General features: G+C 38.1%; 2 protein-coding genes across 4 annotated transcripts in view; one reads left to right on the top strand and one right to left on the bottom strand.

Annotated features, from left to right (window-relative positions):
- Positions 1 to 2,919, bottom strand: part of PAICS (phosphoribosylaminoimidazole carboxylase and phosphoribosylaminoimidazolesuccinocarboxamide synthase) — a 41,301-nt gene extending 38,382 nt beyond the window's left edge. For all 3 annotated transcript variants that reach the window (XM_036381962.2, XM_036381961.2, XM_036381960.2), the window contains exon 1: positions 2,532 to 2,919. In XM_036381962.2, coding sequence (XP_036237855.2) covers positions 2,532 to 2,919 — 388 coding nt within the window. The remainder of the gene's footprint in view (positions 1 to 2,531) is intronic.
- Positions 1 to 15,361, top strand: part of PPAT (phosphoribosyl pyrophosphate amidotransferase) — a 43,449-nt gene extending 28,088 nt beyond the window's left edge. Inside the window, exons 2-11 of the mRNA XM_036381965.2 lie at positions 5,204 to 5,270; positions 6,077 to 6,283; positions 6,857 to 6,969; positions 7,089 to 7,234; positions 8,522 to 8,594; positions 9,906 to 10,057; positions 11,286 to 11,413; positions 11,715 to 11,936; positions 12,668 to 12,788; positions 13,939 to 15,361. Of these exons, the coding sequence (XP_036237858.1) occupies positions 5,204 to 5,270; positions 6,077 to 6,283; positions 6,857 to 6,969; positions 7,089 to 7,234; positions 8,522 to 8,594; positions 9,906 to 10,057; positions 11,286 to 11,413; positions 11,715 to 11,936; positions 12,668 to 12,788; positions 13,939 to 14,108 (1,399 nt within the window). The 3' untranslated portion in view covers positions 14,109 to 15,361. The remainder of the gene's footprint in view (positions 1 to 5,203; positions 5,271 to 6,076; positions 6,284 to 6,856; positions 6,970 to 7,088; positions 7,235 to 8,521; positions 8,595 to 9,905; positions 10,058 to 11,285; positions 11,414 to 11,714; positions 11,937 to 12,667; positions 12,789 to 13,938) is intronic.
- Positions 15,362 to 16,196: the final 835 nt, after the last annotated feature.

Here is a 16,196-nt window from a genome sequence, read left to right on the forward strand (position 1 = left end):
ATCCTCAGGGGAAAACTATTGAAATACCATTCAGTCCTATAAAAAAAAGTAGTCTCTTTTCTTCCCTTTCTGTTGTTCCCCCTTCCAAGCAATCTCCCAGTAGCTGAGATAATGTAAAGACATGCTTTGCATCTTTACATTAGGCATACATAAGAATATTGAGACTGAGGCTAAGCAGAATGGTAAATATACGGTGAATTATTTGGGAACATGCCCTGTCCCCTGTCATGCTTTTTAAAAAGACAAATCAGTATAGCAACTGATTTCTTAAAATAAAATAAGATGTTCATGGTGGACCTGTATTGTTAGTCACAGGTTTTAGTTTGCTGATAGCATTTTGTCCTTGCTACCAAAGCCATAAGCCTAGACATCCTTGATTCCTCCAGCCCCCTCAAAACAAGATGTCTTTGCCTCTTTTAAAAGAAGTGAGGGACCATTTTTCTCTCCTCTCCTGCAGCACACTGTATTTGAAAGGGAGAAGCCCAGGAGGGGGCCTGCAGTCGCTGCTGGGGCAGGAGCAGGGGGCTCGCTCTTTGCTCGTGCCAGGAATTGCCTTTCCCTCTGTGGGAGTGACACCGGCAGCTCTGTCCCTGCAGAAGGACTTGAGAGCATCAGCTGCAGAGCCACTGATGCCAGTTTTGCCTTACAAGTGCTCTTCAAAGTACTGAGCTGGGCAGCATCGGACTCTGACTGCAGGTGGAATAGGACTGGGCCTCTAGTACAGTGTTAGTTGCTTGACTTGCATTCTTAAATAAGAAAGTTGATGATCTCACAGCTGTTCCCTCAGCCCCTTGTGGTGGATGTATGCATGCATTCTGCATAGCTGCAGGACACATTTCTTAGTGTGCTTTCGTTGTGGCTCAGTTGTGGTTGTTGCAAAAATCTTTGCATTTCAATTTTTGCAGTAGTGTTGCATTATTACAGTTAGCTGCATTTAATTTTTGTTTACCAATAAAACTTGTTTGCTTTTATTTTTCTGGAGGTAGCATCAGAGTGCTTGTGCAATCAAGAGATATATTTAATTATACCAGCTTTAAAACCAGATTGTCCTGGTGCTTCAAAACAAGGCATGTCTCACCCAGGGGTAATTATTTTTATAGATACTATAGTTTGGGATTCACAATTGAAATTAACTTTTGCTGATTTAAATTTGCTAGAGGTCTAAAGCAGATGAGAATTAGGATTACCAGGTGCAAACTACATCCAAACACAGAGGATAATCTAATGGCAGATCCTCAGATGTAGGACACTATCCTGATTTCATGTAGTCTTCAAAGTGTATCAGCTTTTATTAGCCTCAGTTCTGCAAGTTTAAATTTAAAAATTGATTGCAATTCACAGTGCAGAGAGCACATTACAATATTATAAAATTGCCGTTTTAATTTGAAGTGACTTTGACAGATTAGAGGCTTTTTGATAGTGATGACAAATTAAGGTCAAGCTTTTTGTTAAGGTAAACAATGAAAAATGTCAATTTCTTTTCCTCAGATCTGTAAAGCAGCATTGTAGCGGGAGATGTGGAATGGTACAAGGACAAACTCAATGTCCAGCTCGTTTATATGCCTTTGACAATGACCCCTGGCAATAATGTTGAGTTTCTTTTTTTCTTAAAAAATATTCACAAAATTAATGTAAATTGCTACATACCATGGGAACAAATTAAGCTTTTAATTTCTCTTTTTAGTCATCTTATTTTGGTACTTATAACTATCACTGGGGCTTGTGCTTCAGTGACATTTAGGATGTGACAAGGAGATTTGAGTGATGTCAAACAGCAGATTGACCCTAATGAAACGTTAAGCAGAGCTTAAATGAATATGCAGAGAAGGTTGAATAAAACAAGAGATGCAAATAATTTAGTAAAACCCACTTCAGAATAAAGGCAGCTCTCTTCACTTGGTCTGCCGCAAAACAGTCTGATAAATATGATAATTTTTACTTTCACTGCTAAACTAGAGTTTTTAATGAGAGATTATCACGCATGTGTTTCTTGAATATTAATAAAACTCCTTATAAAATAATTTACCATAAGTCATCACACCTAAATATCAAGCTGATATATATATGAGAAATAAGAATAAAAATCTAAAGTTCACTTATATCACAACAAATAACAATTTTTACAACACCCTGACTGTTTCAACCTCTTCTTTATGTTTACATCTGAACTGGAGCTCTACAAAATCTGCTTCCAAAGTACTGTGAATGAAAGGCATAGAGAAGGAAAGCAGCTTATTTTAATTTAGCATTTCCACCCCGTGCAGGAGCCTGGACACTAGCAAGTACTCACCGAGGCTGCAATACAGGCAGTTAGTGTAATTTTGCTGGAATTACGCTGTATTTACAGACTTCGACACTGGTGGGTGCTAACATTTTATTCCCCTGCATGAGGCGTGCATCCAGTCACTTCTAACAGCGCTGCTGGGGCTGAGCAGCCTCCGCTCCAGCGCCAGCCAAGTCGGGCTTCGGTTTTGTTCCCTTTGGGTTTTAAGCAAAGAGAGAAAAAAAGAAGCAAAAATATTTTTCTTTACCTTGCGTGCTGTCTGTTGTGGGGCTTGTGTTCAGCTGTGTCTCAGTCGCAGAACACCTGCCGTTTTCTTCTGCTGCTAATTGTGTGACGGGCTCATATCGCAATATGGCATCCAGATCATGGAAAAACTTCATGGTTTTAGTGACATCCCCAGAGTTGTGGGCATATTTAACCGTTCTGTATTCGTACTTGAGGTTTTTGTACTTTGCACGGCACTGTTTCCAGTCCCTGCACACTCCCAACTCCTGCAACCTTTTAGCAATGTAGATAAATATTCCTTTATTCCTCAGAGTGCCGTGCAGTTGCTTTCTGATATTTTTTTCTGACCAGACGCTTAACAAGGCTTTAACCTCCTCCTCAGTCCAATGCTTCCCTGCTCCACTCTCCATGTTGAAAGTGACCTGGAAATGATTCACTATTTCTAGCCAAGATTTTGTTTCCTAGGAAACCAGACGGCTGGTTGTCAGTAAGCTCCGCCGAGATGAAAGGATCTAGTTTTACTGGCTCAAGCTGCCTGAGGGGAGTAACTTGAGACACTGCCAAATAAGCAGGCTCGCCGCTGGAGCCGGGCGAGGGAAGCGGCTCCGCCGGTGGGGTGGGGAGACCTCGGCCGGGCCGGGCCGGGCCGGGACTGATTGCCGTGACTCCTCTTCGGGAGTCAGTGGGGGCACCAGGGTGTGAGAAAAGAAGCAAAAAGAGCCTGTTTCCTTCCTTTAAAAAAAAAACAAAGCCAACAAAACAAAGCAACGTCACACACACACCCCTTGTGGCCTGGGCTCTGCCGGTAGGCCCCGGGCAGCCCCTGCTCCCGAGGGGGCCCGGCCGCGGGACTGAGCCTTCCCTACAGGGGTCGCGTTCGGGATCGTCCTGCCCCATGTCTTCACATCTCTGTGCGCTGTTTGCCTCTGAACTGCGGGCCGTAGAGACACGTTTGATATATGATGTTTTAATAACAGCTGGCATACTTCAAGTCTGGCTCAGCTGGTAAAGTGGTGCAGGCATTGTGGTAGTGACACTGAGATCTCATGCCTTTTGTCAGTGCTAAGTGAAAGATGTAATTCAACGCCTTGACCAGGGCCTTCCTTGGGGTCTCTGCTTCTCTCTTCCTAGTGATTTTAGTTACTATTTAAAGAGACCATGACAGTATTAAAATGGAAACTTCCTGTAATATTAACATTGCAATTACAAGTTGCTGAATGCAGTGCATCAACCCTTAAATCTTACTACCAGTCTTTGTGTTTATAGATAAAACATCTTCCTGAGTTAAAGTAAATGGCATTAAGAACATCCTCATCTCTGATTATTTTCTTTAAAGAACTGTGTCACTAACAGGGTAAATTTGTTCAGATATATGGGAAGTTTGGTTTGTTTTGCTTTCTGTAAGCAAGTGTTCTTCAAAATTTTTGCTTTACATCCAACTGGGACTAGTAACAAATAAAGGGATTTTATGAACTGGAGAAAATTGGTAACGAGCATGTCAGTTGTAGATTAGCATCCATTCTATTGAATTTTGTGCCCAATTCTATTGTTGCTTGTAATAAATAATTCTAGTGACTTCAACTGAATTAAACCAATCCAGTGCACAAATAGGACATTAATTGTCTTTCCCTTTTTAAGAAAAATATCTTTCCTGTTCAGACATTATTATATATGAGAGTGGGCAGGAGCTTACCCGTCCACCAAAGCCCTGATGAGTATTACAGGTACGGGCAGGCACATAGCAGCAGATTTGTTGTAGGCAACACTGCCTTATTTCAGGAAGTCTTTTAAAGGGAGATGGAGCAGCCTGCACTCTTATTCACACAAAAAAAAATGCAGTCTGCAAAGCAGACCTTTTCAATGGATAAGGACTGGATTACCAACTGTGGGCAAGTGTACAGTGTTCTGCCTGCCTTGGCAGGGCAGCATCAGGGCATCTGGGGTACACCCAGAGGACCCAGCAGGGGGAAGGGCTGGGGAAGACAGGCAGCAGGACAGGGAAAACACATTTATTTCAGCTGAATCAGCTCTTCTCCTCAACAAAGCACAACTGCCAGCCCGAGGCTGATGTACTTAAGAGAAGTATTTCCATTTGCAGTGACACTTGAACATCAGACTTGTTTTGTCTGAGTTCAGAAGCTGAACATTAGGTTTATGCACTCAGATGCTTTCATCAGAGGGTCTGTGTTGCTTTTAGAGGTGTAAATGCTAGCTTGTCTGATTAAATGCAAAAATGCAAAAGCTTCTGCACAGGTGATCAGTGGGAAAGACAATCCATTCCCCTAAGCAACACCATCAGTTTTTAATAACACCTGACAATCCAAAGCAGAAATTGAATAGCATTATAGGACCTAGTACTATCGCCTAGACCATTATGCCTCTGAAAATGGCTTTTCCAATTAAACATCTGTTTTTTACTTTATGCCTGTACTGAAATTGAAGTCCATTAAGAGCCTGAGCCAGTACTTATTGGTGGGAAGATTCCCACTGAATTTAGTGGACTTAGGCACAAACCTTATGTGACTGTCTTGAAATAAAGCATAGCAAGAAACCTGCAATTAACACAGCAATTATAAGTCTGTAAAATAAAACAACAGACAACAAATTAAAATGCCATTAAAAAAATTATCCATTGCATGTTAAAGTGTTTCATAATCATGTCAGTGCTTTATGTGAATTTTATTTTGTCCATAGGGGCCAGGAAAGTGCTGGAATTGTGACAAGTGATGGCGAGTCATCCCAGGCATTCAAAGTGCACAAGGTAAAATGCAAATAAATGTTTTGTATTCTTAAGTGAGATGCATGTAAGTTAGTTTCTGGTAAGAAGCAGTGTAGTTAGAGGAAAAAGTAACATGCTTGATGGATGGGCTGTTTTGATTTTGTCAGAGTATCTCGGTTTGTTACCTGTCTTGAGTATATCCTTAAAACAAACTTGCCAGTGTTGTCCTGATAGGTGTTTCTGTGCATACAGTGATACACAGAAGTTACCCAGAGCATGCTAATGATGTCTCAAAAACTTTTTACCAAAGTCACCCTGCACTCTCTTAACTCTACAGATTTGGAAGAGCATCGATGCTCTTCTTGATCTTAAAAAGAAAAAAGATACTGTTACAGACTATGCACAAGGAGATGGATGAGTAAATCTTACACTAGTGAGAATAAAGGAAGTGGCAACTACTTTACCCATAGGTAGCAATAAACAGAATCTAAGACAGAATGGAGGCCTGAGAAGGTCACACGGACTTTCTTGAGAGAATCACGGGGGATGTTACAAGACACATAATGAGCACAGCCTTAAAAGTATCTCTTTTTAGTCAGGGAATAGATTGTTCCATGAAAATCCTCAGCACAAAAATGTAGCTTGCTTTATTTAAAAACAGGACTAAAGGGAAGTGATATAGCACTGTGACCTACTCAGCTTCTTTCTTTCCCATATATTTCAGGTTATTTGCCTTTTTCTTAAAGTTCCATTAATACTACTATATCAGCATTAAGCAGAAAATGAACTTACAAAGTCACCGGGAAAATAAAACCAACAGAACATTTTTTTCTTTTTTTCTCCCAAAGGGAATGGGCCTTATAAACCACGTCTTCAGTGCAGACAGCCTGAAGAAGCTGTACCCTTCAAACCTTGGTATTGGGCACACGAGGTACTCCACCTCAGGAATTTCTGAGCTTCAGAACTGCCAGCCTTTTGTCGTAGAGACTCTTCATGGGAAGATCGCTGTGGCACACAATGGGGAGCTAACAAATGCTGCACAGCTCAGAAGGAAGGTTAGTACCTCCTTGGCGGCTCAGGCATTGTTTCTTTCTGAGTGTGAGGCAGAAATGAGCAATATGGTTGCTGTGACTTTTCCTTAATACCAAACTTTTTTTTTGTTTGTTTTTTGGGGGTTATAAAAGAGCTCACTAATCAAAATAAATAATTTTGGGGGGAAAAAAAACTGTGAAGGGGATTCTGCCTTGATATCTCTTTCTGAATCTGTTATAGGCAATTTCATATTTTCTCCTCTCTATTTAACTCTCTTCCCAGAGCATGCACAAAGCTACTTAAATCACCCAAACATGAATTTATGCCCTGAATATTGGTGGCATTATTTTGGTTGCATGTGGAGCAAAGGAATGAGATGAAGAAGGAAAATATAGTGCTATCATAGAAGATTGTCTGACCTCATTTAATATAGTTGGTTTATTGGAAGAAATTTGGCATTATTATGCAGTGATCACCTGAAGCACTGTGAAACATTTGTTCTTTGCACCAAGGTGTTGTTAGGTTCAAACCTGAGCGGTGTGATGTGAGATTTTTTTTTTTAATGCTGGTAACACTTTTGGCTTGTGTTTTAAAAGCTTATGCGGCACGGTGTGGGACTGTCGACCAGTTCTGACAGTGAACTGATCACCCAGCTGCTGGCTTTCACCCCTCCCCTGGAAAACGACGACACGGCCGACTGGGTGGCAAGGTGAGGAGCCTGGGCTTCACACTCAGCCCCAGCCATTGCACCTCAGCATGATGTGCAGCTGTAAATGCTCACAGCTGTTCGTGTGGCACACAGTTATGTTCACCTATGTCTCGTTCCAGAATAAAAAACTTAATGAAGGAAACTCCAACTTCGTATTCATTGCTAATTATGCATAAAGACATAATCTATGCAGTACGTGATCCGTATGGGAATCGCCCGCTCTGCATTGGTCGCCTTATTCCAGTAGGGGACATGAATGGAAAAGGTAAACACCCTCTCTCTCTCTCTCTCTCCATTTTTATATATATATATATGTATGTATGTATATGTTTGAATCTCCATATGCATAGTGTATGCTTGAAATCACTGTTATAGGTAATTAAAACTACACTTACTGAGGTGTAAGTAGAAATATGTGATGCAAAAAAGAGTTTTGAAAAATAAAAAAAGTTGGCAAGGAAAAAAATCATCTATAGGAAGTGTGCAAATTTCCATTCCCAGATACAGGGAATCTTAGTGGCCTAATGATAGCCACAGTTAAGCATCCCAACTGTAATACAATTTTAATAATTCCCATTGCTTAAACAAGAAAGCAGTGATGAACAGAATCACAGAGGGGTTGAGGTTGGAAGGGAGCTCTGAAGGTTGTTAGTCCAAATCCCTTCTCAAGCCAGGCCACTTAAAACCAGTTGCTCAGGACAATGTCTAGAAACAAGTCTGGTTTCTTCCTTTTTTCTCCTATAGTAAGGTGGGAAAAAAGTGCTGGATTACTTGCAATGTACCTCTGAATTCCAAGCAGCCCTGTCACATGTAGTGACTGGACCATTACACAAGCAGTTTATGGGAAAAATTCCTTGTGTTCCTGTTCAGCTTGCAAATCAACAATTTTCTCCACTTGTCATTTTGTTGATATTTTGTATATCAACAAAATATCTTCACTTGTTGCAAACTAAAATAATTCAAAGGCAAAGCAGTGAATTCTTCCATATCTTCAGAAAACTGAGTAATTTTAACCACAAGAAAAATTACCCAGATTTTTTAAAGCATATAGACATTCCTACCCTATGTGACAATTATATCTTTCCTATAGCTGTGACTCTCAAAACTCATTGGAATTCAATCGAGCATCCATTGTAATCAAAAGCATTTATCAACCTATTCAGCCAAGGGAAAGTAAGGATTTTCTTGTGTCAACAAAAGTAATTATGTCTATCTAAAGTCACTGAACTAGAATTTGAAAAGTTTGAAATAGTGCAGGGATAACAAAGGTAGTTACCTGAACTGTTTCTCTTCATGAGCTGTGAATATGATGCCTGTTACTCCACTTCTGCCTAGAACAGGTTTATGATGTTTATTTTGTACATGTGTTTAGGATTTTTTTTAAATAATGGAAAGGTGGAAACAGTGGAATGCTATACATTTTAGTTAGAAAATACAATAGTCTTTAATTGCACACTTGGAAACCATAGCAAACCAGATACTGCAGCAAAAATGTGATTGGGGGGTCATGGTAACAAAAATTGGGGACTCTAACTGAAATCTTTTACTTCAGGAAAAGATAACACTGAAACAGAAGGATGGGTTGTTTCTTCTGAATCCTGCAGCTTTTTGTCTATTGGTGCAGAGTAAGTGGCCTAATTCTTACTTTATCTGAAAACTCTTCCTTAGACAGTGATTAAACATTAAATCCCAAGTTGCCAAATGTCATAATTATAACAACATGAAGACACCAAGGTTTAGTTTGCTGTGGAGCATGTTTTTGCTAGACCTGGTTTTTGCCAGTTTATTTTCTCAAACAGATGATTGTAAAAAAAGAATTATGTGTGCAGAAATTAACAGTAAAGACAACTACTATCACAAAGCAAATGCCTCTTACTTGTTGCATTATACCTGATTACCCATATAATTTATTCATTTTGCCCTTATTTTCAGCAGCATAGTTGCATTACAAATAATTCTTCACCTACAGAAAAGTTTCACTGGTAGTTCACAGGCTGAAATAACCTGAGTTGTAGCATATGCTGTTTGGTAAGCTGGCCTCCTTGTTAGAAAAAGATTAACTGTTTTCTGAAACTTCTTTGAAATTTCTGTTAAGAAAAGATCACTGTGTAGGACAATCAGCTGAATCCTGTGTGTTTTCAATAAAGCAATTTTGTCTAAACTTCTTCAGTAGCTAGTGCTGCTTGCTACTGCTAGTATCTGACCAGTGAATAAACACAGATTTTCTCACCTCAGATTTGTATGTCCAGAATATTTGAATATTTTGGGATAGATTTAGATGTTAGAATAGCCACCTGAGGACTCACTGAAGAATATAGAAAAATATTTAATAAGGTTAAACACTTTAACATAATATACTTAAACCATTCCATACTTAAACCTAACTATTCCATACTTCTGCAGATTTGAGAAATAGAAGGTCCATTTCTAGTCAGCTTTATGTCATTTGGGGGTGGTAGGTATTTGTCATCTCTATACAGATATTTCTCTAGATTTGGCTTGTGAGGCAGGATTATTTTGGGTACCACCTCTATTCTTGGTTATATTTCTTATATTGCACTGTAAGGTTTATTAGCTTTCATAGAAAAGTTCTCTAGTATTGATACAGGACTATGTTATTAAAATATATTCAATCTCAATTAAGCCTGTACAGTATGTCTCACATATAGGACAAGTACCATAATTCTCTGGTACCAAGTTTAGTATTTTTACTTAGTGTATTATTTTTGGATATTAATTCAGACTTTAGTTTTAGTAAGGGTCAGTTGTCTTAGCATGTTGGTCTTAAAATGCTTCAGGTCAAATCCTAAGATAGAAGTAAGTTGTCATGTTAGGATGTTCAAAAACATTTTCACTTGTCAGTTGACTCTTTTTGTACTTCAGAATTATCATCCAGCTTGAGGACATTTCTAACTTCTCTGTATTTCTTTTTCAAGGTACTATCGGGAGGTCCTGCCTGGGGAGATTGTGAAAATATCCAGACATGATGTCCAGACACTGGATGTTGTACGAAGGTCTGAAGGAGATCCATCAGCATTCTGCATCTTTGAATACGTTTATTTTGCAAGACCAGACAGTATTTTTGAAGGTACAAAAATATTACATACAGAGCTCTTCCCTAAGTAGTGTAAGATGTTATCCTGGAGCACAGTGACTCTGTGCTCATAGTGGAGTAGCACTGGATATAAGCTTACAGAGCACAGCTGGGACAGAATGGGCTGACAAAGGTTTTGAGATAAAACTCATCAGGAGGAGCATGTAACATCACCCTCCTGTTTCTGGATGTGGATACAGCCTCAGATAGGCTGCCTGCATACTCCTCTGGGAGGGATGAAAAGGGCCATGAACATGATTAAGGTAGACGAAGGGTCTTTTAAAAGCAAGAGACTGAAGAAAGGGACTTTATTGGTTCGTGGGAAACATTTTATAAAATAGACTGGTGAAACAGGATTTAGAAAATACCTTTATTTTGATATTTTTCTTTGCAGTAAGTGTCATTTCAGGAAGATGCTTGTAATTTAACTTGTAAATCTATGCATTATCTAAGTATTTGGCATTGTCAGTGTAATGCTTTTATTATTATTTCAATAGAAGCTCTCAAAATACTAGCCAGGATTCTCATATCTGGCAAACAACCTCTTTATTGCTTTCTAGGAACATGCTATCCATTGATCCAGTACAATTCCCCACCCTTATAAAGCCAGTTTCATCCCAAATTCCTGTTCTTTCACAGTCACCTTACCCTTTAGTATCTTTACTTCTCACATTCCTTGGTACTGCTGCTGTAGCTTTTGCTATGCTTCATCTCATCACAACACTTCCAGTTCTTTCCCACGTTGCAAGTTTTGTAGGACCTTCAAAGCTTTTGAGTCCCCTTATTCCCTTACTAAATTCAGGGTGAATTTTGCCATCTGATTCCAAGTCAGTAAGCGGACAGAAGCAGCTAGAAGGGTTACATAAATTTTGTCTGTTGGAAAAAGCTGTCTAAAAATAGAATATGAATGTTATGAACAGGAAGGCATAATTTCTATTTCTTTCCTCCTGCAGATAGATTTGTAACATCCACAGGACCTTTAGTTAGTTAGTCAATTAGGGCCAACTAGATTTTAGTTCTCCATGTAGTGATACGAATGTGAATGTTAGAATGTGACATTATGTCAGAAAATAAAAAATTACTTTATGCAAGTGGTTGTTATTAGTTCTGGAACTTTTCTGACTGACTTTTATGCCTGCAACTTGACACAGAAATTCATAAAGAAGACTGAGAGGAAGTGTGAATCATGCATACCAAGAAAAACACTTCTTTCTATTTGTAGGTCAGATGGTATATTCAGTCCGCAAAAGATGTGGGCAGCAGCTTGCTATTGAAGCACCTGTGGAAGCAGACCTGGTCAGCACTGTTCCAGAGTCTGCAACCCCAGCAGCTCTTGGTTATGCTCAAAAGGTGAATGTTATCTTGTTCTTTTTTCCCCCAAGCATTTTTATACACATCTCTTTTTGTAATGGACTATAATGATGTTGGCTGTTAGAGTTGCATATTGAAAAAGCTCTATATCTTCAGTACATAGGCTACTCCTGTTAGTCCCCTGCCTTGTTTTTTCTGTCATTATTCCTCTACATTAAGGTATTTAAATATTTTTTGGTTACTGTGAAGTGATACTAATTCCTAAGGTGACTTTAAAAAACAGCAACTGAGACAACAAATCCCTCTGTATTAATTCTGTTTAACTGTCTCCTGTTGGCAGTGTGGACTACCATATGTTGAAGTGCTCTGTAAAAATCGATATGTAGGGAGAACGTTTATCCAGCCAAACATGAGATTACGGCAGCTTGGTGTTGCAAAGAAGTTTGGTGTTCTGTCTGATAATTTTAAAGGCAAACGAGTTGTTATCATTGATGATTCAATTGTGAGAGGCAATACCATTTCACCCATAATAAAACTACTGAGAGAATCAGGAGCCAAAGAGGTAAGTAAATTTAAGTCAGTAAAATACAGATGTAAATGGAAGTTGATGGGAGGTTAAAGCACAGGGGCTTGACTTCATTTTACTGTGCATTGTTGCTTTATTTAAAAGGGCAGATGTGGAAAAAAACAATGGCTAGCGTGTAGATGGGTCAAGAACATTCTTTTGTATGAGTTTGACTTTTGGGTGATTGGGGTGACAGGAACAGGTCTCCACTTACAAAGCACTCTCTGGCAAATAAAAAAAGAAATCAGTTAAGATCAGAAAACCAAGTATTCCTGATGTGTGACTTGTGGAAGTGCTAAGAGTACTACCATATACTGCTGTAAATATATCTTAAGTCACCAGAGCAGCATTTTTTTAATTGATAAAGATTTTTTTAAGCTAAACAATGTGCAAGTCAGTCACTGGAGCAAAAATGTGCTGTATAATGTTTGATTTTGTAAGCTGAAACTTGTTTATCAAGAATTGAACATCATGAGAAGTAAAATCAGGATGGAACCTTCCAAGAACATTAGGAAATACTGTAAAAAAAAAAGTTCTAAAACTGTGTTACCTTCTCCTGCTGTGTTGGCATCTGATAAAAACTTTATCACATTATCTTACTTTTAACCCTTAAGTGATTTCTGTGCAGTGCTGTGTTCTGTTCATTATCACTGTGTAGAATTGAGACTTTGCTATTATCTGCTGACCATCAACTTATATCAGCCTGTTTTGAAACTATTTTTATTCAGGTGCACATCCGTGTAGCTTCACCTCCTATAAGATTTCCTTGTTACATGGGAATAAACATTCCAACTAAAGAAGAACTCATTGCCAACAGACCTGAATTTCGTGATCTTGCAAACTATATAGGTAAATGCTACTTTCTTTTTTTTTCTCTTGTAAGAGTTGTCAACTGTATTTTATAATGTATTTCAAAGTAAAGCAGAACATATCAAGGCACCAGGCAAAACTAACTAAAGAACTGTAAGGTTGGTAAGGTAGGTTTCTGCATTGTGAGTAGTCTGTGATCAATTCAGCTACATACTTCTTTTTTAACACAGTTAGGGAGCTGTATTTGTCAAAACAACAGAAAGTATTAATTACATCAGCATAAGTTGCAAATAAAGTATGACAACAAAGCTTCCCAATACTATAATGAAAAGTGGATGTAGTTTCACTTGCATGAGATATTCATAAAAGTACATTTAGAATTTGTAAACACCCACTGAATTTTCTACAAATTGACATTTATGTAAATAATTTTAACTGCATTATGTATTTCACTTTGAAAGAAATGACATTTGAAACCAACCTAAGAATGTTAAAAACCTGAAATTTTTAGTCGTGTTTGCAGCAGAACAAAAGATAGATTGACAGTTTATGTTCCACTGTAAACTCCAATTTCCTGTTAAATACTTACTTTCAGTGTCTAGTACAGTGATGGAATCTTTTCCCCCAAATTATTGTGAAGGTGTAGGGAAATATTTCAAGTTTGTAGGATCTCATTTTTAAGTAGTATCCACCACATGAGTGCAAAGGATAGAAAACTAATGATATGAAAAGGCTATCAAACATTCCTACTGCTAGAAAATTTGCCTGAATTGCATGATTTTTTTTTAACATGATGGTCTTCCCCTCCTCCAGGTCCCAGAGAGGCTTGGTAGTCCTTGGTGGTCAGATTTGGGAAGCACTAGCCACACACATATCTACTTCCAGACCTGAACTAAGGTTAACTCTGGGAGACTGCAAGGAGTTCAGGGAGTCTTAGTATACACTCTGGACTTTGGTTCTGTGTTTGCACTTATGTGTCACATATTTGTTCCCAACAGAACCTTCTGTCTACATTTCAGTGAGTCTGCTCCCTGCACAAAGCATTTGAGAAGGGCAAGACATACTACAATCTTAAAATTTTTCAGTCATTCTCTTTCATAAACTATATGATAATGTGACTGCATTTCCAAAGAGTGTTGCATTTGGTACAATATTGCAGCTTTAACTGATGATCCTTTATTTCCTCTAGGAGCAGACAGTGTTGTCTATCTTTCTGTGGAGGGGCTGGTATCATCTGTGCAAGAAAGCATCAAAGCAAGACGAGACAACAACCCCAAAACTGACAAGTCATTTATTGGAAAGCTTGGTCATTGCACAGCATGTCTCACTGGAGACTACCCCGTTGAGCTAGAATGGTGAACTTTCAGTGGATGGACATCAGTTCATATCTTGTTGAATGTACCTTTTTCAATGATGCCTTCTTGCTAAATAGCCTTCTTGCATTTAGGTCAAACAGAAGCCTTATGACAGTTAACTAATTACTGTTACTAAAACACATCTTTAAGTAAAGACTTACAGAAAGTCCAATGTGCTGATGAAAACAATGTAAGTAGATTAAAATACAAAATCATATAGTTTTGATGCACAGTTGTGCCTTCTATTTTCTCACAAAATGCTATAAAAACCAAAGGATTTTAAATTATGTAGAAGTCCCAAAGTTTGTTGTTTTGGTCTTGCCCTAAAAGCTCCCCCATTAGACTTGTTCACAAAGCACAAATCGTGTGATGATGTAACTTGAAATTATCAAAGTCTTAGTGCAAAAGTATCTGAAGTTTGCTTTTCTCCTTAGGACAAATACCAGATTCTGAAGACTGAAATTGCTTTCTCAGCAGTTGTTGCTTTGGCTTTTTAAGAATAGAAGTCTCGAACTTTTGCATACAGCCTTTTTTAATTGAGGCCTTTGTAACAAATCCTATGCATATGATGTCTAACGTGATTTTTAAAAATGAAGACTCAGGGAAATGCTCAGCCAAAAAGATCTCTAGTTTTGTAACTTTAAAATTCTGTTTTAAAGTCATGTAATTACATTATCGTTGTGAGCTTCTATCAATTGCCAATATAGTGTGGAAGAACTAAAAAATACTTGGCACTGCCATTCTTTTTTCTGTTTTACGCCTTGTTTTCTCTGGCATAAGTCTGACAATTTCTGAAGTGTACTTTTCATTTGTCAACATCCAAAGTAAACTAAAAAACCACAAACTTTCCATACTTAACAGTAAAAATGATATATCAAATGAAGATCATGAGTTGTTTTGGTTATAGTCTTATTTTAGTACATTACTGCTGTTAGAATAAATGTAATGTTTAAAAAAATTCAAGTGTTCTGAAGAACCATTAGCTGTTAAAGACAATGTGTTCAGCTGGTCACAATTACACAGTTACTGGTATACAGGAAGATCACTTGGACAATGAACCACTAGCTGAAAATGGAAAAGCACCTTTTCATAACTATTGCAAATTTCCGCACAATTTTAAAAATAGTTTGTATACCTCAGTCTTTCTCACTGAATACCAGCAACTTAATTTTAGATTTTCTATTTAATATTGTGTATTTTGGCCTTATAATTGTTTGTGGCACTGTTAAAAAAAATAAATAGAAAAGTTTAACAGCTTCTTCCTTTCCCATTATTTTCCATATAGTTGAGAATTACAAGATTGCTGATTAAATTCAAAAGGGAGTTTTATGTGGGATTTGTAGCAATTGTGCCTCATCGACAATCACAACACAAAAGTCCTACTTTGAAAAAGCATGTAAATACACATGCTTTAATGAAGTCAGGACTGTGACTTGTGCAGTGGAATCAGAACCTACTTGCAGCCAAACCTGTGGCAGAACCTAGATGTGATGAGCATGGGGCTTCATCAGCACCCAGACCTGCATATTGGGGGATGTATGTGGATCTCTTCTAATTAGCAAGTCTGGTTTATTAAAAGAACCATAACAGTCCAGCTGGACAGTAAATTGAACAAAACCAGAACAGGCCTGTACACTGACCACCCCCTCTTCCAGGTTAACCAGGAAAGGGTATGAAAAAAACCAGGAAAACTGTTGTGAACATTTTTCACTGTTCTTATTTCCCACCATCAAAAGAAAATAATTTTTAGAAGGGCTGAGGTCCTAGATTACAAAAACATCAAATACAAATACAAAAAAAACAGCTCTTTATATGTGATAAACATTTAGATGCACAGTGTAAGAAGTCTGTCTGAAATAGTCCACAGGACTGGAAATGAAACTTGTGCAAATTCTCTTTAATGTGCTTTGAACAAAATGCTATTTTTGAAGTCTCCTAATAATTGTTTTATCACTAATTAATGTGATTTGAGCATTGGATCGCATAATTCTAATTTCAAAAAAAATTAGTCCTGTTGCCTTTTACCCCCCTCCACATTATGGAAAGGAAATTATGTCTGCTACTGTGAACAATGTAATTTTTGGATGCACTG

Source organism: Molothrus ater, chromosome 4 (assembly GCF_012460135.2).
Source record: "Molothrus ater isolate BHLD 08-10-18 breed brown headed cowbird chromosome 4, BPBGC_Mater_1.1, whole genome shotgun sequence".
In the NCBI taxonomy this organism is placed as follows: domain Eukaryota; kingdom Metazoa; phylum Chordata; class Aves; order Passeriformes; family Icteridae; genus Molothrus; species Molothrus ater.